Here is a 26,376-nt window from a genome sequence, read left to right as displayed (position 1 = left end):
CTTCCTCCGTTCCCCCCTTCCCTCCCTCCCTCCGTCCCTCCCTTCCTTCCTTCCTTCCTCTCTCTCTCTCTCTTTTTCTTTTTTAAAAAATGTCAATTCTCTTGCTTGAGTAGTAGAATTAAATCAGAAATTTAAAGCTTGCAGCATCCGTGGTTAAAAAGCTCCATTCTTGAAGGCAGCATCTATAAATACAAATTATTCTGGCAACTTAAGCCAGGAAAGGGGTCAACTTTTAAAAACATTTAAAAAGAAATACAGTTCTCTGTGTGTGTGTGTGCATCTATGAAATTTTCTACTACTTACAAAATGTTCTCACAATTTATGTATTATTGTCTAAATATGCACTTGCCTGAAAGAAAAAGAATACAATTGATTGTTTTAAAGGGTGGTTTTTATTAGGTACATGTTTTCTTTCAAGCAATTTCTAACTTTCTATATACACAAGAATGTCATATATATATATGTGTGTATATATCTCTCTATCTCTCTATATATAGATACACACACACACACACTCACACACACACACACACACAAAATACCAGAAGGTCTTAGACTTGACCCAGAGGCTAGTGTCATATGCTATGTAAGTACTCTCAGCAACCTCAGGAGCAAAAGAAAAGGCACTTGCAGTCATTTCGGGGGTGACAGCCATGGTCCTCAAGTTTCCTATTTCAGAGCTTGAGAAAAGTTGGTAGCACCTCTTATTTTTCTGCCACCTGAGTCTCTTGAGTGATCCTCACTCCTTTATGTTTTGTTACCTAATCTTTATACAATGATCTTAGCTACCCCAAAGTTCAAAGCAACCCTAGGCATGTGCAAGACAACGAAAGGAGCCACAGAACGTAGCTCTCTCTCTGAAGTGACCAAACCCCAGCGTCTGGGGTTGTGATCTGTCTGGAGAAGACCCTGAAGGCCCCCCTGCTAACCTGAAACACGAGGTTACTGAACTGCTTACTTTTTGTGGTTTTTAAAGCTTCTGTTCCCAAATGAATGTGTCCCTCCTTTCCTCTGCCTATTGATGGACAAATTTGGAAAAGGACACTTGAACGGTGCTGTGCTTGGGCGGGCAGAACCAGGTTGCCCCAGCCTCCCTCACTTCAGGGCCTCTTTGCTCAATGTTTGTGCAGCTCTGGATTTTTGTTATTCAGTCCTCACCATGATCTCACAGCTGACTTAAACGTGTTCCTCCTGGAGATGCTTCGGTATCTGAGCTGGAGCGAGGACTGCTCTGAGGGCAGGAGGGCGGGAGCACAGCCCAGCTTGTGTCTACACAAGGCTGTGTTCAAGCTCACAACACTGGACCCTTCCTCTTCTACTGACCTCTCCTGTTCTTGACCTCCACTTTCCTCTCCCTCCATGCTCAAAGTCTCTTGGGGGCATCTCCAGTCTGCACACTGGAAGTCTAGGGGTTCTCTCTGACTCCCTTCCACCGATCCTCCTCTTAACTGCTGTGAAAACACACCCCCTCTCCTGGCCCCAGTGCCTCACCCAAATGGGGCCTCCCGGTACCTGCCTGCATGCAGTCGGTTTCCTTGCCCTAAACTCCTGCTGTCCGGGTCATCCTCGGGCCATGGGAGGAGCCTCAGCAACAGTGGCCAAGGCACTCCCTGCTCTGCTCTCTGACTTTCATGAGTGCTGCTTTCCACACTGGCCAGGACCCAGCCTGCCCCTTCCTCCGCAGGGGCTTCCCCAGCCAGCTGCATGTCTTCCTACATCCAAACACTGCCTGGGTGGTGCCTGCGGCCTGGAGCTCAGCTCGACTCCCGCTCCACCAGCAGATGATCCCCTGCAGATCCCCTCTCATTGAGGAAGCTTTCCAGCTCTCACCAGGCCACAGGGTTCCCACCTAGTCCTGAACCTCTGTGGAGCTGATTCTCCACATCTGGGAGGGGAAATCATGCGTGGAAGATGTCATTTCTCAGCTGATCACATTCATGTCTTTTCTCCCCACAGCAAGACAAGGACCTACTTTAAGCACATTTGCAACCTGCATGTTGCCTTGCACAGGTAAGAAACTATACAATATATTTCTTGATTAATTCTGTTATTCCTATGCAGATAGCCAAATTCAAGAATCAGGGAACTTTTTTAAATAATGAACTTTTGCAGTAAGGGGAGAATTTGCCAATAAACTAATGCATGTGGCAGGGAGCAGAGAAGATGTCTATTTCATCAAGATATATTGCTTTGGCTGTCTGGAATGGATGGGTTTAAAACAGCTAATGTACTTAAAAGATGTGCCAAATGGATGCATCTTAGTCCTTTTATGACAGTAACTTCCTTCCTTTAAAAAAACCACTGCCACCCCCAGGCTGTGTACAAAAACCTAGTCCATGTCACAAGCCAACAGAGATTTCTTGTTCCCCAGTGGATCGAGTATAACCTGAGCTTCGCTCGGGACCCTCTCCCTGGAAGACTAGACAGCGCTTGCAGAAGTGTCTGGCAATGTGCTTTCGGAAAAACCTCAAGAGGTAGTTTCTGAACTTCTCCCCGACGAAGGCGTAGATGATGGGGTTGATGCAGCAGTGCGTCATGCCGAGGGTCTCCGTCACCTGCATGGCTTGGTCCAGCCTATTGGAGCTACTGCAATTGTTCAGGCCAAAGAATTCCTGGAAGGTGCTCAGGAGAAGGACGATGTTGTAGGGAGCCCAGAAAAGAAAGTAAACAATCATGATCACGAAAATGAGCCTCACGGCCTTGTGCCTTTTCTTCTCATTTCGACACCGAAGCAGGGTTTTGAGGATTCCCGAGTAGCAGATGATCATGACCAGCAGCGGCAGGACCAGGCCCAAGATGGTCATCTTCAATGTCTGGAAATTCTTCCAGAAATGATACTGACTGGGTGGAAAATGAGGGCTGCACGTACGGTGAGAGCCCTCTTTTTGGGATCTGGTGAAAATGATTCCTGGGAGAGAGGCAAACACAGCTACCACCCAGGTGACCACACTTGTCACCACCCCAAATGGGACCGTCCTGGCTTTTAAAGCAAACACAGCATGGACGATAGCCAGGTACCTGTCCATTGTCAGGAGGATGATGAAGAAGATTCCAGAGAAGAAGCCTATAAAATAGAACCCCGTCAAAAGCTGACACATTGTATTTCCAAAGTCCCATTGCTCTGCGGCATAGTGAGCCCAGAACGGGATGGTGAAGAGGAAGAGCAGGTCAGAGGCGGCCAGATTGAGCAGGTAGATGTCAGTCATGCTCTTCAGCTTTTTGCAGTTTATCAGGATGAGGACGACCAGCACGTTGCCCACAAAACCAGAGACGAACACCAGCGAGTAGAGTGGAGGCAGGAGCCTGGCTGCGATCTGTCTTACGTCGGCTTTCTGGCAGGGCTCTGATGTGCCATAATCAATGTCGTATAATGGACTTGACGTTTGATAATCCATTTTGCTGGACCCTGTGAGTAAAGAAAAAGAACTCTTTTATAAAGTCTTAGAATGTACTAAGTGGTCTGCCATGGATACAACCTGTCTTATACATTAATAGGTTTTGAAAATTGATAACACAGATTTCTACATTTAACTGAGGTCCTCTTTTTTGACCCAACAATGAACTTTTGTAGTGAAGGGAAGGTTTGCTGCTAGCTTCTCTGCTCAGTGGGGAAAATTCACAAAAGTATCATCTCCCCAGAGGAAATCTGGTGTTCAATAGCCACATAGAGTAAACGAAGCTTTGGTAACAATTCCAGGAAACAGAGCCAAGTGCCATTCAGTGCTATCTCACAATCTATGCTGAAGCTGCCATTCCCAGGAGTCAGCTTACACAGAACATGGCCACTTGGGTGCTAGTACTAATGAACAGTTCCCAAGGGCAGTCTGTGTGCCAACTGCTGTTCTAAGCTTCACTTCCATTCATTCCATTAATCCTCAAGGTGATCCCACCAGGCAAGTCATGTTATTGTCCCCATTTTACAGATAAGGACCTTGAAGCACAGAGAGGATGAGTAACTTGCTCAAAGACGCACAGCTAGGGAGCAACTGAATTTGAACACTGGCAGCCTGCACTCTTATCCACCATGTTACCCTGTTTCTCTCTCCTTGGCGAGAGAGCTAAAAAGAGCAGGCCATCAGCTTGGTGCCTTGGTGTCACCAGAATGGAGTGGGCTCATGCCCAAGAGTCCTTAAGGTCACAGGAACCAGCAGCCAGTTGTAGAATCCAGACTGCCATTCTCACATTTTCTCTAGTTCCTGAATTTCTCTGACTAAGAACTTCCACGCATACACAAGAAATGGCCAAGTGGAAAATGTCTCATCCACCACCATACATTCTGGGTTTGTTCAGTCCCTTCACAGCCCATTGGATTGGCCAGTCTATTTACATTTCACTGCTTAACTGAGAATTTCTCCAATGAATCCTGTGAGTCTCAAATTGCCTTTATCTCAGATTAGGTGGCTGGGAGAAGCATACAGAAAATTTCACCTTTAAATTCTGAGCCAGAAAACAATCATACTAAATGTGCTGAGGAACTGATATATTAAAGGAAAACTTTATTTAATATTTTAAATTTGATACCAATTTAGACAATATTTAGGCTTTCCTCTTTCATGGGAGAAAAAAACCTCTAAAAATAAGACTCAGACACAACTTCTGGTTGGCACATGTTCAGAGGGCATCCCACTGGGGAGGTTGATTAGTTCTCCTTCCCAGAATATAATCTCTGCCAAGATTTTGGCCAAGAATCATCTCACTGAGAAATCTTTCTTTTGAAAGGTGAGGGTTTAAAAAAAATTATTATAATAATATTGTTCCCTTTAAAATCTTTCATTCACAATCATGGTTTGTATCTTTGATGTTATCACAGTCTGAAACTCATTCTAAATTTTAAATCTTCCTTTATCTTAAAGATTATATTTTAAGATAGTTTTGCGAGCACCTGGCGTTTGTCTACTCTCTGCCCTGGGTTTCCTGTAAAGGCTCCCACTCATCACAGAAGCGACTAACAGGCGAAGCGGCTGTGAGGCGACTTACCGGGAGAGTTTCTTGTCAGAGGAATGGATGTCTCGGCTCCTCTGACCAGCTGAGCTGTGCGAATCAAACTATAGACAGCATAAAAGTAGGAAATGCACAGTTTCTTTTGAAAGTGGGGGGCGGAGTTTTAATGAATAAGTATATTGCAGGGGAAAAAAAGTCAGGGAACAGTTCTTTTTTTAAATTGAACTTGAAAGAGGCTAGAGAATAGATCTCTGGTCTGAAAGGTTATTCACGGGTTTCCCTGGTTACTTGATTTTCTGCTCGCCCCCAACTACACAGAGTCTGTTACAAAACAGAAAGAGTTGAAAGATATTAGAACATTCACATCCACCTAGTCAAAACCCCTCATTTTACTGAAAACAAAACCAAACTGCTGTTCCAGAGGCAAATGACTTGCACAAGACCACAGGGCTTGTCCATGGTGAGGTTAAAAGGTGAGAGATTTGGATTCTCTTACTGTTTGCCCTCGAGAAAAGCCACCTGAAACCCAGTTTAGACTGAAGGGGGAGTACGTCACTGCAAACTCATGCTCCCCTTTATCCACACTCCTCCGTCCCCCTTGCCTACCACAGCCCACACAAATATGCTCACACCCGATATGATTTTTCTTTGTAAACTAAAACAATGGGCTATCTTAAGGGTTTTCACTATAGATTCACCTGCGAGCTAAACCCGTTGCCCACTTTTCCCCGGATCGTGCATCCAGTGGGACACGTCATTATGATCTTCCACACTACCTATTCCCTCTTTTGCAGCCTCCGAGCCCAGCAGGCATTTATGAGTATGTGTGCCATGCCAAATATATAGGAGGAAGAGACCCTCACTTCAAGGGTGCAGACTATCTGGAGCCATGAGAAATTTTAAACAGAAAATGGGCAACAAATGACAGAAGAATGGGGTCAAGTTCAGGATTATATGATAATATAATATACTGTCACTTCAAGCTTTCTTGGTGTTGGGTATTGGTCTAAAAACCTCAGTCACTAACAGCACAGCTGAGAGCACGGTGCAGAGACGCTGCCGGGCACAAGAGCGCCCCTGGGGGCCCCTGTTTCCTCCGATGGAGAAAGAGTAAGAAGTGCTGGCTTGTGACCTAAGGGAAGGCGAAAGCTAAGCAAGTGGCCTCTGCAGCCAGACTGAGGAGCTGGAAGCCTGGGCCTACGCTTAGCTTTCTCATGTGTGCAATGGGCTGAATAACCATAGTTGCTCCATGGTTTTGTTGGCAGGGTTCCATGAGGCATCCACATCCAAAATTTGGCACAGAATATATACTCAGTAAACAGCAGACTCTTAGTTCCTCATTCAGAGATCTTTCTTAGGGAGAGTTTACTTGATGGAACTCTAAGTTGGCTCCCTGGGGTCCTTGTCTAAAGCAGATGAGTGTTGGCAAACTGGAAGCTTCAAGGGTGAAGCTAATAGCTGGTGCTTAGAGAGTAGGAAGAAAGGACTGCCAGGGAAAGCCAGATAAGCCCAGAAATAGGCCAGCTATCAAGAACCACCCCTCACTGGGTGTATGTTTGTGTTGCAACAGAGCCCGATAACTGGTGGTTATAACCAGGAGAGTGAATCATGAAAAAAATATTCAAGTCCATCCTGTCTGTGCAATCTAAGAGGCAATGAATGACTAAACTGGATTCTGCTGACAGGCTGCTGGGTTCAAACCCCAGTTTCATCATTTACTACTTGACTGTGAACAAGTTTCTGAAACTCCCCAGGCCTTCATTTTCTTATCTTAAACTGGGGGCGAAAACCGCAAAACACAAACTATTTGATAGGGCTGTAGCCAAGATCAAATGATATAACAAGTGTAGAGTCTTTCACAGATACCTGCCCACTGTGGGTTATTTAAGCCATTGAAATATGCTTTATATTTCACAAAAATATGGGTTCACAAAATTGGAAGCAAATATATCAATGAAAAATTTCACAGAATACAGGAGTAACTTAAATGCAGTTCTGGTTCTTTGAAGAGCAACCTCATGTTCACTAGTAATACACTTGTGTAGAGAACTCTCAGCTGCTTCTGGACAAATGTTACATTTCTGCGTGTGGCAATGGTTGGTTCTTGTTTCTTACTTTCACCACGCAGAGCTGGGGCTCTGCCCTGTGCCCTGTGTGTCCACCATCAGGGTGGCTGAGGATGTGGCAGCACACTCACCCTCAGAGGGCAGTGTGGAGTGGTGGAGCAAGCGCCGAGTCACTCAGACCCTGCTGCTGACTCGCTGTGTGCTCCTGGTAAGATATTTCCCCTCTCTAAGTTTCCATTTCCTCATCTGTCAAGTGATGTGCTAGACCTTTGGGTCCCAAAGGCAGCACTCTTGTCTTAAAGGACTCCATGGTCAAATTGGTGTGGAAAATACATATCAGATGGGAAGCAGGGTGAGGATTTCCAGGCTGAAACAAAGAAGCACAGCTTAGTAGGGTGTGTCACTCCCTTTCAGATTTCGGGGTCCAGAAGTGAGTACAGGTTACCTCCTGGGAGGGGGATTCATCCCAGGGAAGTGGGGGCCCATGGCAGCTTTTCCAGGGTTTAATCAATGACACATTGTTCTGGATACAGCAACAGGCAGCAAACTAGCAGCTGGTCAGCTGCAGCTGAGGTCTCTGGCTCCTGTTTCTCCTTCTTCTGGCCCTCCCAGCTCGCAGGGCCCTTATTCTCACATGTGTGCCAGTCAGACTCCCTGCAAGAAATGACCTTTTTGACACTGGACTCCATGCCCATATTGGAGGGTGTCTTGTGCCAGCCCTGGTTTTGGGCAGCTGGCCACATGTTGAATAACTGCTCCATGTCCAGTCACTGCTCCCATGTCCCAAGGGTGGAGCTCCCCTTGCCCACACTGTTTCTGGACTGTGTGTTCACAGCGTTATCCACAGGATGGGGAGAATGGTGGTTCTTCTCCCTGGGCTCAAAGGGCCATCTGCACAATGAGCACAGCTGAACCCCACCGTGCAGCTGCTCACATGAACGTGGCTTGAGGTGACTCTAGGTTAATGTAAGTCACCAGTGAAATGGGCTGTAAAGATAGCAAATGAATCTTTTTTTCTTTTTAAATTTAAGTGTCATTGCTATACAATCATGTTGGTTTCAAATACACAAAAAGTGGTTCAACAGTTACCCATATTATCAAAACCTCACCCCTTCCGGTGCGGCCACTATCTATCAATGTAGTAAGATGTTACAGAATCATTAACTGTATTGGCCGTGCTGTTCTACTGTCCCTGTGACCAGCCTATATTGTGATCGTGAATTTTGTGCCCCTTAATTCCCTTCTCCCTCCCCACCATCCTCCCCAAGTCTTTAAAACAAATGTCCAATTGTAAAACTGACACGAGCTCATTGTATGAAGTTAGGAAAAGCAGAATAAGAGCAAGTAGGAAAAAAATTAGACATATACTCACGATCTCAAACAATCCCTCTTAACATGTGATGTGTCTTAATCCAGACCTTTTGTCATGCATACTTTTTGATTGTTTCCACACATATATCATTTCTATATGCTGCTCTTCATTTTTGTTTTTGCTAACAATTACAGTATAGGCATTTCCTCATATGCTACAAGAAGTATTTAAACTTCTTTGTATGTATAGTTCTTTAATTGCTATTTTCATTGAGATATGACAGCAGCAAAGCACACCAATCATAGGTGTGCAGCCTGAAGTTTTGGTAGGCATACACCCACGTAGCCACCACCCAGGTGGAGATGCTGTGGAATAGCCTACCACCCCAGAAGGTGCCTCATGCCCCTCCAGAGGTGAGGGCAGCTCTGACCTCTGTCTTCATGGGTTAGATGTGCCTCTTCTTTAACCTCATATAAATGGAAACACAGATGCTATCCTCTCTTGTGTCTGGCTTCTTTTGTTCAATGTAAGGTCCCCACTGCAGCTGATGTGCCTCTGTCATTAGACAGTTGGATTTTCTGGCTCTTTGCTAAAATGGACAGCACGTTGTCAGTGTTACTGTCCCCTGTGCCCCAGCATTCCTATCAAGCAGGAAGCTTCCAGTGTCCAAAGCTGCCAGAGAATCCTCATGGTCCTCAAAGAGACAGGAAGAACCCTTCCCCCCATCAGTGTCACATTTTGTCATCTGCATACTTCAGCAATGATACTAGGGCTCCCACGAGGCCCAGAACCCCTTCACATTCTGCGCCAGGCACTGCATCAATTACCAGTGAGGCTGGGAGGTCACCGTGTTGCTCTCTGCACTCCCACTATCCCTGTCCTCTAGACCCTTCTCGGGATACCCCCTCTTCTAAGCCCATGCACTGTGCGGCTACTACACCATGTGCCAATCATCAAACCAAGTAGATATATGCAGACTGTCCACCTCATTACTTCATTAGCTATGTCCAGACATCGTGGAATCTTCTATCTCAGCTGGGATGCATGCTCTGTGTATTTCAGGTATCTCTTTCACATACTCAAATTAGTGCCCAGACCTGGGCTAGCACAACCCTATGTGTAGTAACAGAAGTCTAATATACAGATTTAGGTACTGAAATCCTCAGTAGGTCAGATGGTACCTGCAGCTCTATATTAAGGTCTGTGCATAACAGGATATCAAGTAGGACTTTTCCTGACACCTCAGAACTGACAGTTATGGCCTGAGGCTTAAGGCAGGAGGTGTCAAGCACCCCACAGTTCCAAAGAAAACCACTGACACTGTGGTGACACACCTGTCCCCAGGCCTAGTGGTGGTCACAGAAGCAGCCCTGTGCCTCTAGTCACCATGTCAACCCCTCTTACCCCTCCTCCATTTAAGGAGATGGAAAGTTGTAGAGTAGGGTGGCATCGATGGGGAGAAGGGAGGGGGCTCCTCTCCTCAGTGCCAAGGGAAGGGGCTTGTAACTCCCTCCTGGGCGGGGCAGCACTGGGCAGCTGAGCAGATGGGAAGGGCCTGCAGAGAGGCGGCCATGGAGACAGGCTGCGTCAGTAGGAGAGTGAGGGCCACCCAGGGATGTGAGGGTGCCCTGGTCGTCACCAGCACGGTGCTGCAGTAAGACATCTGCAGAGATGCCTGCCTTCTGGCCCTCGCACTCCGTGGCTAGCCCTCCCTGCGCTCCTGGGCTTCCTCACGGAGGCCAGCTCACCAGCCCGGACGCCTCTTCTCTCATGGCAAGTTCCCCTTGGTGGCTCTTGGTAGCCTTTGCTGCCGGCTAATCTCACCAGAGTCCATCTGTTTGTTCAGGGAAATGTTAATAATGAGAAAAAGCAAAAGTGAAAAAATGGCTTACTCACAGGGCAACTCTGAAAAGTGCTCAGCCCCAGGGCTTTGAGAGTCACAGATGGAGGAGGAGGAGGACGTGGGGCAAAGTACATCAAGCCCCCAACTCCGCCGGAAGTCTTAAGACACCAGCCCTTGGAATGACCATCTTTCCTGACATCTGCTTAGCTCAGACAGTCCATGCAAATATCCTCTGCAGAATAAAAGAGACTTGAGGTTTCCAGTTTCAGAAATGGAGGTGGATGGTGACTTTTAAGTGTCAGTTTCTTTGGTGGCAATAACATCGTACTGTGGCTATTACGACTATGATGTAGGGCTCTAATTCAGGCACTCATCTCTCCTCTAGGCTCAAAAAATTTTCACAAGTACCTTTATTTCTGTGCTCTGCAAAATACCTTGTAATTTACAAATACACCATGCTCTGCCTTGTCTCACCATCAGCAGTCTCTGGACCTGAAAGGCTAAGAGCTTGGGAAGTCACACATCTGTCTTTATATATCTGACCCAGCCTGGAACTCAGGTATGTTTGTCACATTGAATTCCATAATGGAAAAGCAAATGGACGCATTTCCAAATTTTATTTATGAAGTCGCTACATACCATAAGTATCAGTCAGCTTTTGCGCTTCTTAGCGAACAATCCCCACACTCAGTAGCTTGAAGCAGCAAATGTGGACCTCTTGTTTCTGGGACGTGCAGCAGCCGTGCGGCCAGGGCCCTGGCTCTGTTTCCTGTGTCTCCCGGCTTACCGGTGCGGTGTGGTCTGGGATGGGCCTTCCTGAGGCTGAGCAGGACCACCTTTCCAGAGGCTCGGCCCAACCACTTTAACGCTCTGTGTGGATGGGGCAGCTGTCACTTCTGCTCACTTACCATTGGCTGAGCCACCTGTGGACAGGGTGGGGGCTGACACCTGTAGGGCACACTGTAAGTCACACTGCTAGGAAAGGCATATTTTATCACACAGGGGAAGGAGAGAAAAGTTGTGAACAATAAGAAAATCTATCACACCACATATAACAAAACAGGCAGGTTTTTATTTTTTTTAATTATGGTAAGAATAGTTAACATGAGATCTACCCTTTTAACAGATTAAAAAAAATTTTTAAGTGTATAGTACAGTATTGTATTTATAAGCACAATGTTGAAAAGTAGATATTTAGAACTTATTCACCTTCTATAACTGGAATTATATGCATGTTGATAAATGGATAAAGAAAATGTGGTACATACATACAACAGAATATTAGCCAAACCTTAAAAAGAAGGAAATCCTGCCCTATGTGGCCACAGAGAAGAACACTGAGGACATTATGCTGAGTGAAATAAAACAGCCACAGAAGGAAAAATACTTCATGATTGCACTTATACAACTCATCTAAAATAGTCAAGCTCATGGAATAAAGTAATAGAATGGTGGTTGCCAGAGGCTGGGGGATGGATGAAAAGGGGAGGTGTTAAAAAGACAGATTTTTATGCAACAATATATTTAGAGCACTGATACATTTTTTCAAGTCATGCATTAGCATCATTAGGATAATACAAATATCTGAAGGTGAAGCTCTGCCTACCTGCCCCCACCCCCTTCTCTAGTCATAAAGCGAGAGCATAAAACCATAGTAACTTCTGGCTCCTGAGTTGCCAGGTTTCAGAAGCCCTGTGCTTCTTGCTTGAGTCAGATCAGAAATGCACTGGGCGACATGTTTGTACATTCTTAACTTGTCTCAACCGAGACAAAAGTCTTTGCTTAAGTGAGCCAACTCCCCTCCTTAACAAGGAGGATTTGAAAGCTTTGATCAGGAGTCAGCTTGATGTCAGAGTTCCCCCTGGCCACACAGGACAGTTTGACTCAGTGAGGACATCTCCAAAGCCCTGGAGCCTTCACAGATGATTGAACCCTGTGTAGTCATAGACTTTATGATGCAAAGAAAGATTTTTGGCAGCAAGTCTGAGAGACTAAAGACACAGCCAAGATAACAGTTGTGGAGTGTGTGATGTGATCCAGAGGGCACCATATAGATGCTACATCTCCAGAAGCCCAGAGATCACAGACCTCCAAACCCTGATCAGTAGCTACTTATGTTGAACTGGCAATCTCCTGAACATACTACATGTGCTGGCATTTTAAGCTCAAATCCAGAATTGTCTCTCCAACTAATATAGTACTTTCAGGCTTGGACACATTGACTCTCATTGTGATACCCTTCCACATTTACAAATTGCAATTTTCAGCTTTAATTTTATTTTAACTTTATTCATTCATTTTTAAACATCTGAGCTTTCTGCCTGTGTCCAAAAAGGAGGCACTGCAAGGTAAGTTGGAAACACTTTTTTCCCACCCATCTAGAGTTTTCCTCAACTATGCCTGTCCTGCCTGGTAATTCAGACCGTGAGAGTCACAGGCCAGTGTATGAGTGTCATGCTTCCAGGCCCCTCCTCTGCCTCCAGAACACACCCCATGCCCCCACCGGCTGTTTTCCCTCTCCTGGGCCCAGGGGGGCTTCTGACTGCAGCTTCCTTCACTGTGTCCCCAAGTCTACTCTTCTGGACCCGCACAAACTGTTTCTTGGAGGAGGGCAGGCCTACAGGGAGAGCAGTGTGGGCACAGGAGACAGGGGCAGCAGGAAGGCAGGGAAAGGCCACAGGAAGCGAGCGGGCCAGAGCCTCCCTGGGGCCGGCAGCTGTGATGAGGTCTTCCCCGCCTCTCCTCTGGGCTGGCTTCCCTGCAGCACCCCCACACCCTCCTGTGCCCCTGCTGCAGCCCCACTCCCGATGGAGGCACTTGTTATTCCCCCCCACTTCTCATAATGCCTAACTCCAACCCTCCCCATTCCCTGGAAGGCTCAAACAAGGGCTTTTATTTTTTCTTCTTATTATAGATTATGCATTATGGATTTTATTTAAAAATTTTAATAAGCATTTACATTGGGGAAATGTGGCCTAAGAAGCATGTGAACAATGGAGCATGATATTTAATAGAGTTCAGATGCAGAGTGCATGGTCATCACAGATAAACCACAATAAAGAAAAAATGTTTTGTATGCACTGATGCAATAGTGGATCATCAAACCCAACCAAAGCTCTTAAAAGGCTACGACAGCTCGCAAGCTCTCCCTGACCTGGCGGAGCCTTCAAAGTTACACGCGGATGGCAGCTGGGGCTAATGGCCAGTACGTTGTCTGGATGAATGAGCGAAGCCCTCACTTCCATCCTCATCCAGGCTCCGCCACACTCACACCTCCCTCCTTCTCACACTGGCCTGGCCACACTCCCCCTCCTTCTGTGCGCTGTGCAGGTCTCATTCCCCTCGCTCCCCACCTCCAGCCAGGCTTTTGATTAGAGACTGATAGAGTCAGAGAGCTAAGAAGTGGTTCAGACTGGGAAAAAAGGAAAGCATAAGGCATGACCTCTTCCAAGAAGTGAGATGAGCTTGTTGGAGAGTCACATCTCTGCCCACAGTGGTCCTGGAACTTCCCCTGAGCACACGTTGGCTGTGCAAGGAGTGACACAAGTCTGTCTTGGTACAACAACCCTGGAGCTCCTGGACACTTGCTTTAGAGATTCACAGGCCTCTGTCCTTCAACAAACCCTTGAGGTTTATTACCATCTACAGATTGCTATCTCCCTTTAAAAGTAACCAGCAAACTGCTACTGATTTACAAACCAACCGAGACTTCCTGCTCCCCAGTGGAAGGGGTGTAGGTTGAGCTCACTCGATCTGCCGGCTCCCCATAGAAAACTGGGCACTGCTTACAGAGGTGTTTGGCGATGTGCTTTCGGAAAAACACGGAGAGGTACCGTCTGAACTTCTCCCCGACGAAGGCGTAGATGATGGGGTTGATGCAGCAGTGCGTCATGCCGAGGGTCTCCGTCACCTGCATGGCTCGGTCCAGCTGACTGCTGCTCCTACAGTTACTCACGTTAAAGAATTCTTGGAAGGTGCTCAGGAGAAGAACGATGTTGTACGGAGCCCAGAAAAGAAAGTAAACAATCATGATCACGAAAATGAGCCTCACGGCCTTGTGCCTTTTCTTCTCATTTCGACACCGAAGCAGGGTTTTGAGGATTCCCGAGTAGCAGATGACCATGACCAGCAGTGGCAGGACCAGGCCCAAGATGGTCCGCATGATAGTGTGGAAATTCTTCCATCCTACTGGAAAAGAAGGTCCACAGGAGCTGAGGGAATCTTCATTTTGGGATCTGGCAAAGATGATTCCTGGGAGAGAGGCAAACACAGCCACTACCCAGGTGACCCCACTTGTCATCATCCCAAAGGTGACCGTCCTGGCTTTTAAAGCAAACACAGCATGGACGATAGCCAGGTACCTATCAATGGTCAAGAGGATGACAAAGAAGAATCCTCCAAAGTAACCAATGTGATACAGCCCTGTGAATAATTTACACATCGCGTCCCCCAGGCCCCACCCGTTCGCAGCATGATGAGCCCACACCGGGAAAGTAAGAAGGAAAAGCAGGTCAGAGGCGGCCAGATTGAGCAGGTAGATGTCAGTCATGCTCTTCAGCTTTTTGCAGTTTATCAGGATGAGGACGACCAGCAGGTTGCCCACAAAACCAGAGACGAACACCAGCGAGTAGAGCGGAGGCAGGAGCCTGGCCGCGATCTGTCTCACGTCGGCCTTTTCGCAGGGTGCGCTGTAATCATAGTCATAGGTGGTGGGCTCTTCGTTGTTCTCCTGGATATTTGTTGTAAACAGAGAATGAGATGTGGACAGTACGCTGTGACTGAAGGAGACATTCATCTTCCTTCGTCCTGTAAACAGAGAATAAATGATAACATACAACATATCTGCTGCAATCCCTGGTCTTAAAAGTATCCTTGCTCCACCTCAGCGGGGCCCCAGCCTTTGTGTGTGCTTTGCAGCCATCTCCCTGAGGGCACACGTGCCGGCTCATCACTTCCCTTTATGCCTAGTAGCAGTTGCCCCACCAGCCACTTCCCCACACCCTTGGCCTTCCCAGGGAGCCCGGCTCTCGCTCTAAGGCTAACCATGCTGGACACGCGTTCTCTCTACTTCCTCCGCAGATGGCACATAAGCCTGGGTCCCGTTCCTGGATGGGAATATGTAAGGCGGTTCTGCTATGGGCTTCGGGGCATGCTCTTTTCTGATAAGAAGTACAAAAGAAACCCTGGCCCACCCTCTTCTGCTTTTGTAGCTTGCCTTGTGAGGCCTGCTGCTGGGGACTGTGAATGAAAGACTCAGAGAACCGGAGCAAAACTAAGCAGAGTCTCAACATCACCTAAGCCCACCCTTGAACTGCCTGCTTTCCGACTCTTTGTTATTTGACAAGAATATATATAAGCCATTATGAGTTGCATTTTCTGATACTTGCAGCCTAAAGCGTTCTGATCCCTCTCTCAACTTTCTGCCTCCAGTATCCTGCCAAGACCTCTCTGGCCAAGGTCGCAGTGACAACCAATTTTAAATGCCCTAGCTTCATTTCTGTTTGATCTTCATTGAACATTTGATCCTTCTGCTCTTTCAAAACTCCTTTGGTTCCAAGAGGTCAGCCAGCTCCTATTTCACAACTTCTTGTTGATTTTCCTCCTTGGTGCCTCCACCGCCTGCCCACAAGCAAGAGTCCCCAGGCACCGTCCTTGCCTCCTGCTCTTTACCTTTTGTCTCTTTATTCTCACTCCAAAGTTCTTCCTGAATCATGCCTTCTAATCTCAGAGTTCTAAATCCCCTGCAGGCTAATTTTTCTCAAAGCTCTTTCCAGTTCCACCTTTCAACTCCTACACCTCAAAAGTTGAATTTTCCATTGCCTAACTGCTTATCTCCCCCTGGGTTTATTCATTTAACTAATAATTACTGAGCACCTCCTGTGGCCATACTCAGTTTTAGGCTCTGGAGATATAGCAGTGAGCAAAGTGGGTGTCATATACAAAGCTCAAATCCAACCCACCCCAAGCTGAACACCCCCCCGAGATTTACTTTATCTTGTGGATACCTAACCTTGGCTATTGTCATTTATGCCGTAGCCTAGGAAGCAGGGCTTGGCATTATAGGGGAGCCCTCTTCTTCAGAAGATTTGGAGCCAGGCCTTTGGAGCCAAACAGACCTAGATTTAAATCCTGTCTTCAATTTACAAGTTGTGTAATTTGGGGCTAATTACTTCTTCAACTATCAGTTTCTATGTATACAAAACTACACCGAGTTCCTGTGAAAATGCATGAGACAAGGACTTAAGGCAGCACCTGCTGCAGAGAGGTGCTGTGCACTGTTAATGTCGTGTTATGTGAATTCTACTTCATAAACGCCTCTCAGATGCATCCCCTCTGTACCCCTTTCAACTGCCATTTTCTTGCCCTGTACGTTTCTCACTTCTGGTTTTGTTATGGTTTTTCCTTTGCTCATGGCTTGTGCCTAGCCAAGCTCCCGTCCAATCTGTCTTCTCTAAAACTGAAATAGAATCATGCACTTCTCAGCTTAAAACCTCCAGGAGCTCCTTGATTGATTTGTATGCGTTGGGGTCTCATAGGTAATGCTAGCCTACTCGTTATGCCTTTTCTAGGCTCACTTCTTCTCAGCCTCATCTCTGATCACTCCTCAGATCCCAGAGGCCATGCTCTGACAGGGCCATTGTCTTTCTTTGCTCTCCACACTCACCATTACCTTCATGCCTCAGTGGGTTTGCATATGCTTGCCCCTCTGCCTGAGATGACTGGTGGGCTCCTATTCATCCTGCAGTACTTCCTGCTCAAATTCCCCTTTTCTGTGAAGCCTTAGCTGCCTCTTCTATCTAATCACTCTTATCATCTCATCACACTGTGCATGCTTCTGAGAAAGTACTTATCACATTATCTTCTACACATTGTGTGCTCCGTGAGGTCAAGGACTAGATTATGTTTCTATCTCCAGCTCTTATGATAGCACCTGGTTAAACAAGGCACCAATGCTTGCTGAAAGAATGTATGAAATTCTTTATAAAATAAGCATGACACTTAACATCATTAAGCTTGATTCTGAGGAATATTAATTTATTCCTGGTCGTGACTGTGAAATTGTTTTTATCTTATTCTTATTCTTCATTTTCTCTCATGATGGATACATTTCAAAGATCTTACATTTCACCAAGTCTGAGCCAGATTCTTGAAATCTGCAGCAACTAAATAAAACCTCCAATTAAACTTGGAAAAAAAATTGTATCCACCTGAAGAATTACAACTATGATCATTAGTTGAGTACCTCTTAAGCTCCAGGTGCTATGCTAAATATTTTGTACACATTGATCAATTTAATCCTTATAACAATTTTTTGACATAAGTACTTACACCTTTTATAAGAGAAGAAATTCAGTCATGGATGGATTAAATGACTTTTCCAAACTCACAAAACAATGGTTGAGCTAGAATTTGAACCCTGGACTATTCAATTTTAAACACTCTCAGGGGCTTCCATCTCCAGGCTCTGAGAGAAGAGAAGGATGGGGAACAACAGTTAACAGATTTTCCAGGTATTCTCTCATGCCTTGAGCAGAAATTCTTTGGCATTTGGCCTTAAAGTCCACATGCTCACCTACACAAGCACGCCCCACCTATACATGCACACACATACACACACATGCACACGCACGTGGATACACACACACACACACACACACACACACACACACACACACATTTATGCCAAAAAATAAGTTCCATGAAAGCAGAGATCTTCATTTTGCCATGAGGCATCTTGGTTCCTCAGAACCCAACCTGGCACATAGAGGCTACTACATAACTATCAGTTGAATAATTGAATGACAGAGCACCAGGAGGCTGCAAGCTGCTGAGAATAAAAATGCTCCACTGGACCAGACTCCCAGGCAATACAGTGGGAAACCTTATACACACTGATGTACTGGGGATCCTGGCACACAGCCACTTAGCTGCAGCAAGCCTTTGGGGCAGTCCTGTAATTAAAAACGGACCTAATCTCATCTGTATGGGAAAGTGTGGACTGGATCGGTGGTTCTCGATGCAGAGCTTCAGTATCACACAGGGGGTTTCTTAATCAGAAATGTACAGCCTAGACCCTCATTCTGGCAATTCAGACTGGGGGGTGGGAGTGGGCATGCAGGGAGAACTGCCCTGGCCACTGCACCTTGTGTCCTCTAAGCTTTGTTGTTTACCCGCACTGGCCTCTCAAATGCCAGCCACCTCCTTTTTTTATTCATTTTTCCCAGTCACTCCAGCTTGCCTAGCTCCTAACACAGCAGACAGTTGCCATGGTGGCTGAAATGCACCGATCCACCTGTCGCTTTCATGAGTCAAGGCACATCCTCCAGAAGAGATGAAAAGATGCTTCTCAGAAAAATAAATTCCTCAAGTCCGCCTCTGTGGACCTCTTGAGGCAAGAGACATGTGTTGGTTCAAAGCCATATATCATATATATGGACCAGAGGGAGAGAAAAATTAAAGGCAGAAACTTCCAGCTCCTCAAAGTCCTTGGGGGCTGGGAGGGGAAGAGCAAGACAAGTAACAGTCGAGAAGCCTGATTCTCCTGAGTTGCTTGATCTCCCCTTTTATTGCACTCTCTCCTACTACCTGAGCCCCGACGGGTGCCCCCATCCTGTTCTGCACGTCCTCACTGTTGTCAAGGTCTCTCCAACATTCCTGGTGTAGACGCCACCCTCCACCCCTTTCTTCCATCTTGATCACCCCCCAGGGGCCTGGGCTCTACAGACCTTCAGTGTGCTCCCAGCCCCTGCAGTCCCAGGGTTGAGATGCTCTGAGCCTATGATTCATTAAGTAATGGAAAAAGCACCCACAACTCACCGTGAGATGGGTTCTTCCAAGTGGCACTGGTGTGTCACCCTTCTCAGTAACTGAACCAAACGGATCTGGAGGTAGAGACTTGGTGGGCAGAAGTAGGAAATAAAGTTTCCTGCAGAAAGAGAAGGCGGAGATACAAGGGCAAGTAATGGTAAAGATATGAAAAAAAAAAAAAAAGAATGATACAGTTCTTCTTTTCCAGCCAGGAACGTTGTACACTAGGTTGAGGTCTCCAGGGTAGGATACATTTTGAAATCTTTTGCTTATGCAACCCTGCATCTGTCAAGCACACCCTGCACATCTGCTCTTGTGAAGACTGGGCTTCTGTATGTGTGAGTCTGTATCTTGCAATCTACTCTCTGTGCCAGTGATAATTTGCATGAAATGAGCACAACAGAACTTCATTTCCCAGAGGAGAAATGCTACTGGGGGATGTTGGTGATGGTGGAGGAAATATAAGGAGGTTTTATGTGATCATGTGCACTGTTTTAGTGGCATCATGGATTTGGGATCTGGTTATAAATTTTATTTAGATTGAGCATTTAATGAAAAGATGAATGCTGGATGGTGTCTTGTGTCAGAGATGTCCTTAGCAAGAACTTCAGTTATTATGGGTCCCATTCCTCAGAAAGAAGTTTTCCTAAAAGAAAGCACCATTGAGATTCTGGGAAGATGGTGGAGTAGGAAGACCAGGAATCTATCTCCCACCTAGACAGCAGAATCTGTTTGATGTAACTATTTTGGAATTCTGGGGTCTATTGAAGACCTGCAACATTCAGGGGAAGGCTTGGATTTTCAAATGTAGCTAACTTTGGTCTTTTTTAGCTCTTAGCACAGTAGCAACTACCCATCCCCCTTTCTGTCCCCCTCCAACCTTGGCAGGAAGCTTTGTACCTGTTTCTGGAGCAGTTTGCACATAGCTTGCAGGAGCTGCGATGGGTGAAAATTTGACCCTTACCTCCAAATATCAGGAATCTTGCTCTTATCCCTGATTATTACTTCTGATTTCAGAAGTACCAAGAGGTGGGCAGCCATTGCTGTTGCATTTCCCCCACTGTTGTAAGTCCTGCCCCTTTGGTTAAAGTTACTTTCATGGGATTTAAAGAACCAGTACCCCTTATTTTTCTCCCCTTTGTTATTCTCTCTTTCCCCTTCTGGTAGCCAGACTTTAAAGACTAGGACCTTCAAAAGCAAATTGAATTTCTGCAGAAAATAAGAAAGTGACTGTGCATACCCAGGGACAGGTACAGACACAAGTTCAGAAGAGACTGGAGAAAACCTTACATTCACACTTCAGGCTGATCCTTGGAATAAAAACAAGAAAAAACAAAAGACAAAAATAATAAAAAAACAACAAACCCTGGAGAAGGCGGAGAATCTGATTTCCAGAGTTGCCACATTATTAGAGTCAAATGTCCAGTTTTCAACAACAAAAAAAATCACAAGGCATACCAGGTAATAGGAAAATATAGCCCATTCAAAGGAAAAGTTGAATCAATAAAAACTGTTCCTGAGAAAGATCTGATAGCAGGTATACTGGACAAAGACATTAAAGCAAATCTCTCAAAGATAGTCAAAGAACAAAGGAACATAGAAAAAGTCAAGAAAACCATGTATGTCCAAATTATAGAAAACCTAAAAAGAAGCCAAAAAAATTCTGGAGCTGAAAAATACAATAATAGAAATGAAAAATTCTTTAGAGGGATTCAAAAGCAGATTTTTATGGAAGAAAAAAGAATCAACAAATTTGAAGGTAGGACCATGGGAATTATTGAGTCTGAGGAACAAAAAAAGAGGATTGAAGAAAAATGAACAGAGTTGGGGGACCTGTGGGAGTCCCAGAAGAAAAGAGAGAAAGGGACAGAGAAAATATTTAAAGAAATAATGGCCAAAATCTTCCCCAGTTTGAAGAAAAACATGAATATAAGCATCTAAGAAGTTCAGTGGATTCCTGGTAAGTTGAATTCAGAGGCCCACACCGTGGCACATTATAGTCAAACTTTCAAAAGCCACAAGAGATAAGTGACTCATCAAATACAAGGGATCCTTGGTAAGATTAGCAGCAGATTTCTCATCAGAATTTCTGGTGCCAGTAGGCAGTGCCCTCATATTCAAAGTGCGAAAAGAAAAATTTGTCAACCAAGATTCCTGAATCTGGCAAAACTATCTTTAAGAGTGAGGGAGAAATTAAGATATTCCCAGATAAACAAAAGCTGAAGGAGTTCATTACCATTAGAACTGACCTACAAAAAATGCTCAGAGAGTCCTACAGGTGAAATGGAAGAACACTAGACAGTAACTCAAAATTGTATGTAGAAATAAAGCTAAATACATGGTCAATTATGAAAACTCATATTATCGTAACAATGTTTTGTGACTCTACTTTTTGTTTTCTATGTGATTAAAGAGAGTAATATGTTTGAAAAGTTATTAGTCTGAGAGCTAGTATTATGGTATCTTTGACTTTTAACTCCATGTTTTGTTTTCTATATAATTTAGAAGAATAATTCATATAAATGAGTTATTTGTTTTGGGGGACACAAAGTACAAGATGCAATACTGGGCATCAACAACCAAAAGGGGTGGGGATGAGGCTGTAAAACAGCAGAGTTTCTGTATCCTAATGAAACTAAGCTTGTATAAATTTAAATTAGAACATTATAAATTTGGGGTGTTAAATGTGATTTCACAATAACAACAAAGAAAATAGCTACATAAAACACACAAAAGTATATAAAATTAGTTTTAAACTTTCACTACTAAAATTAACTAAACACAAAAGGAGACAGTAATTCCAGACACGAGGGACAACAAAGCTGTAAGGCATGTATAGAACAAATGGCAAAATGACAGAATTAAGTCTTTCCTTACCAGTAATTACTTTAAATGTAAATGGATTAAACTCTCTAATCAAAAGACAGAGAAGGGTAGAATGGATTTAAAAAATCAAAATGTATGAAGCAAAACCTGGCAGAACTGAAGACAAACAATAGTTGGGGACTTCAATATGTCATTTTCAATAATAGGTGAAACAACCAGATAGAAGATAAGCAAGGAAACATAGGACTTGAACCACACAATAAGCCAACTAGATCTGCTATACTTGTGGAGACACCCAAGACCAACAGCATACACATTCCTCTCAAGTGCCCGATAGGCCACATTAAAAATAGAGAACTCCTAAAACTCAATGATGAAAAGACAATTTGATTAAAGAAAGATTTGAATAGACATTTCTCCAAGGAAGATAGACAAAAGGCCAATAAGCACATGAAAGGATGCTGAACACCATTGATTCACTGAGCATTAAGGAAATGCATCAGAACTACAAAGAGATACTATTTCACACTCATCAGGATGGCTACAATCCAAAAAACAGAAAAACAGAAAATAACAAGTATTGGTAAGGGTGTGAAGGAATTGGAATACATGTGCACCATTGGTGGGAATTTAAAATGGCACAGCTACTATGGAAAACAGTATGGAAGGTCCCCAAAAGATTAAAGGAGAATTACTTTGTGATCCAGCTTACATACCCAAAAGAATTGAAAGCAGTGTCATGAAGAGATATTTATGCATCCATGTTCATAGCAGTATTACTCACAATAGGTCAAGCATGGAAGGAATCTAAGTGTCTATGACAGATGAATAGATAAGCAAAATGCAGTGTATATACATATGATGGAATATTATTCAACTTTAAAAAAGGAGAAAATTCTGATATGTGCTATAACATGGGTGAACCTTGAGGATATTATGCTAAATGAAATAAGCCAATCACAAGAAGACAAATACTATATTTCACTTACATGAAATATTTAGAGTGGTCAGGATCAGAGACAGGAGAATGGTGGTTGACAGGTGCTGGGATGAGGAGTAAATGGAGAATTATTGTTCAATAGGTATGGAGTTTCAGTTTTGCAAGATCAAAGAGTTATGGAAATGGATTGTAGTAATGGTTGCACTGCATTACAAATATGTTTAACCCCACTGAACTGTACACTTAAAAATGATTAAGATGGTAACTTTTTGGTTATGTAAACATAATATATGTTATGTTTATTTCAACACAATAAAAAAAGAAATCACTGTCAACATCACAAGTTTTTCAATGTAGGCACTACACTTAGGAATATTTCTAAGTTCCCATAGGCAACACTGGGTCATCTGAGTTGGCTCCTGGAACTTTCTGGAATTCAGCAGACCTTGGGAGCAGGATCTCAAGCTGTGGCCTTGACAAATTTTTAAGCTTTGGTATTCTCAACTAAAAAATAGGGATAATAAAGCCTCAGTTCTGTGAGGTTTAAACGAATCTAAAACAGCTAGAGCAGTGCCTGGTATGCAGTCAGCACTCCACAGATAGTTGCTAATGACAACAGCCACAATAAAACACTCAGTGCAGTCCAGGTGTCTTTCCTAGGCTTCAATTTGTTGTAACCATGTATCCTGCACAAGACCTAGTTTTTGTGCTAAGCAAGAAGGGTCTCAGGTTTTTCCCTGAAGAGAGCTTCTTGCTTGATCAGAAACAGTAGAAGTTCACCATTTGTCCCCTAATGTGGTCTCCAGCAGGGATTGGAAGGGTCTTTTTGAGATTTCAGTAGCAAAATAGGTCATTCTTACCCCACTGATGCAGTGTCTACTCCCATATATGGAGGTTTCTGACTCGAGCATCTTGCTGCTAGTTCCTTCGAGGCACCCTGGGATGGAGAAAGTGAAGACCTAGGAATTTTGTTCTTGCTGATTAAGACTACTCCAAATTTTATCTTCCCAGTAGACATCAGTGTCTCCAGCCCTGTAATTTTATAAACAGAGGAAGGGGCAGAGGCAGTAGTGATAGAGCGAGGATTTGAATCTCGGCTTATTTCCAGCACAGGGAACAGATGGCACAGTCAATTGAGAGACTGTATAAGGATAATAGTATGCACAGAAGGGGAGGCAGGGTTGAGAGAACTAGCAGGGGCGATGAGGTGGCAGCGACAATGGGAGCTGTTACGCCTATGCTTGAAGGCTTGAAAGAATTTACAGTAGCACTTGAGCCCTGCTGGAGCTGAGAAGTGAAGGCTGAAGGATGCAGCTAGTGGTAGAATTTCGGCAATGCAGGAGGAAAGCAGGAGCTGAATGCACCCTCATCTCCTGCCGGAGCTTCCCAGTAACTGTAGTGGGAAGAGGGGCAGCAGGGAGTTCAGGTGAAGTAGCCTACAGACTTCAGCTTCCTGGGGTTCAGAGTGGATTTGGGGGAGAATGACTAACAGCTACAGAGCCATCAAACAAACGATATTTTCTTGTCAATTTATTCTTACCTGGTCCATGAATATAGTCAGAAAATTGGGACCGTAGGTAGGTACACCTTAAAATTCTTTATGGGCATGGAGAAAGTTAAGAAAGATGCTTTTCCATGAGTCTGAGAACCTCTCATCTACCTGCTGGCACTAGGTTCATAGTTTCTGAAATTCTCCATCTGGAAAAGGACTATGGCCTCTTGAGCAGACTTGGGGTGTCACCCACCTCCTGTTCTAACAGGACTGCTCACCAAGCCAGATCACATAGGAGGCATGGCTGTGGTCACCTCAAGGTGACCTGGGGCAGAGATGAGGAGACACTCAACTCTTCCATAAGCAATGAAATAAAATTATTCACAGTCCCTGAATGAAGATGGAAGGGTCAGACAGACACTGGCCGTAAGTCTGAGATTCTTATTTATTCATACTGTAAAGGTCAGCATCTGAGTTAGTGTTTAGGCCATTGAAGCTGAAAGTTAAGTCGTTCTAAGAGCCTCTTTCCCTCCAAGGATGGCAATACTCAGCCAAATGAAACATGAGAAAAAGCATGGATGGGGAGAATTACTGCTGGGGCGAGAAGACAGGAAAGTTTATCAATAGCCAAAGGGTGCTTTGATGATGCCCCTTGTAACCTCCTTACTTATCTGTGATGGATTTGTTTGGTTAACAGTTTTCAAAGATAAATTCTTGCCTTTTATCAACACAGATGCTTTAGGTTGGTTGTGGTTTCTATGGTTTGCATGCTTCCTGTGCCCTACTAAAATAGTTCAGTGAGCTCTAGGATTTTACATTCTTCAGTTTTGGTTAGACACAATGATTTGGACTAATAGGATACCCATAGAAAAAGCACAGTTACATGTTCCTACATGTTCTGGTCATGTCTTCAGTATAAAAATAATATAAACTATTTCCACTATTTGGGTCCCAAATGAAAAAGTAACATAACAGGACACAGAGTCACAGAAAGAAAGCCCAGAAACTGCAAATGATTTTTGGAAAGGAAAAGTGTCAAGTGACAGGTCAGACATGAATTTCTCCCTGATCTTCCAAGTTCTCCACCATTTCCAAGGGAACCAAGAACAGAGAAGAAAATGTGATGAAATATAGAAATAAAAATGTCATTAAAACGGTAATTTAAGTGTTTATTTTAATTTAGAGTATAAAGGTAGCAGATTAGATGTTTTCATACTTTCATGCCAAATAAATTTGGGGGAAATGAAGGTAAATTCAGGATCTTTAATACATTCATTTGCTGGAAAGCCGTCTCAGTGACTTAAAGGGTTGTCATTTGAACCCTGTAGTAGGGAGATGATCTTGTGCTTTTTGACAGTCCAGATGTTTTAAGCTACTCTGATATTAGACTCAGATCTTGGCCTCAAGGCCTCAGAGGTGGCCTGCTCTGGGGAGGAATTCTTGGCCGGTAATGGGTCAGGACAGAGTACCTGAAAGGCGTTTCTAGATACCCCAGAACATGACAATGGTGGGGTAGGGGCTGGTTCTGGCAGACAAGAAGCCAGACCTCACTCTCACCAGCATCACCTGCCCGCAGCCCCAGGCAGGGTGAGTAGAAGGGGAATGGGGTGGTGGCCTGCAGGATGAGGCCTCATACGGGGCACAGAGACTGTAACTGCTCCTCTTCCACCTCTGACATCATCTGCTATTTGAGTGTGGTTTCTGAGGTGTCCCAGGGATGGGCACAATGCTGTAGCCAACTGCAGAAACCCAAATAGTGCTCTTTGTAGGTGGCATGAGAAGAAACCCACACAGCTGGGTGGAACAGAGATTCTAATTGGAGGACATGACTGAGGGGTCACCACAGGTGGGCCATGGGTGATGGAAGATAGTGAGAGAGATCCTGACTATGTGTGGCTAGTTGGAGGTGTACCCAATTGCTATGGACTTTGCAGGGACCATAAATACTTGGTGGGTGGGGAAAGGACAAGTTTGGGGAGGACAACTCACTTGTCAAGCAACTCATGTGCATACATATATAATATAATGATATATATGGATACATAAAATATATACATATGTATCTTACCTATATATATATATATATATATATATATATATATATAGGTAATGCATGCTAAAGCAAAAATTGATTCTTTGAAAAGAGCA

General features: G+C 44.5%; 2 protein-coding genes across 3 annotated transcripts; both read right to left on the bottom strand.

Moving 5' to 3' along the window:
- Positions 1–373: 373 nt before the first annotated feature.
- CCR5 (C-C motif chemokine receptor 5) lies at positions 374–7,240 on the bottom strand. Its single transcript, XM_017666109.3, has 2 exons — positions 4,978–7,240; positions 374–3,406 (listed from the first exon to the last, which is right to left on the bottom strand). The coding sequence occupies exon 2, from the start codon at positions 3,393–3,395 to the stop codon at positions 2,340–2,342; it is 1,056 nt and encodes a 351-aa protein (XP_017521598.3). The 5' UTR covers positions 3,396–3,406; positions 4,978–7,240; the 3' UTR covers positions 374–2,339.
- Positions 7,241–13,817: 6,577 nt separating this feature from the next.
- On the bottom strand, positions 13,818–19,300 carry LOC108400628 (C-C chemokine receptor type 2). Of its 2 annotated transcripts, XM_037005601.2 has the most exons (3): positions 18,980–19,300; positions 17,492–17,627; positions 13,818–14,968 (listed from the first exon to the last, which is right to left on the bottom strand). In XM_037005601.2, the coding sequence occupies exon 3, from the start codon at positions 14,955–14,957 to the stop codon at positions 13,854–13,856; it is 1,104 nt and encodes a 367-aa protein (XP_036861496.1). In that variant the 5' UTR covers positions 14,958–14,968; positions 17,492–17,627; positions 18,980–19,300; the 3' UTR covers positions 13,818–13,853. The 2 variants fall into 2 exon arrangements, with proteins under 2 accessions (XP_036861496.1, XP_036861495.1); XM_037005600.2 differs by lacking the exon at positions 17,492–17,627.
- Between the last annotated feature and the right edge of the window lie 7,076 nt (positions 19,301–26,376).

Source organism: Manis javanica, chromosome 3 (assembly GCF_040802235.1).
Source record: "Manis javanica isolate MJ-LG chromosome 3, MJ_LKY, whole genome shotgun sequence".
NCBI classification, from domain to species: Eukaryota; Metazoa; Chordata; class Mammalia; order Pholidota; family Manidae; genus Manis; species Manis javanica.
The sequence above is the reverse complement of the archived record's forward strand: the minus strand, read 5'-3'. Positions and strand labels throughout refer to the sequence as shown.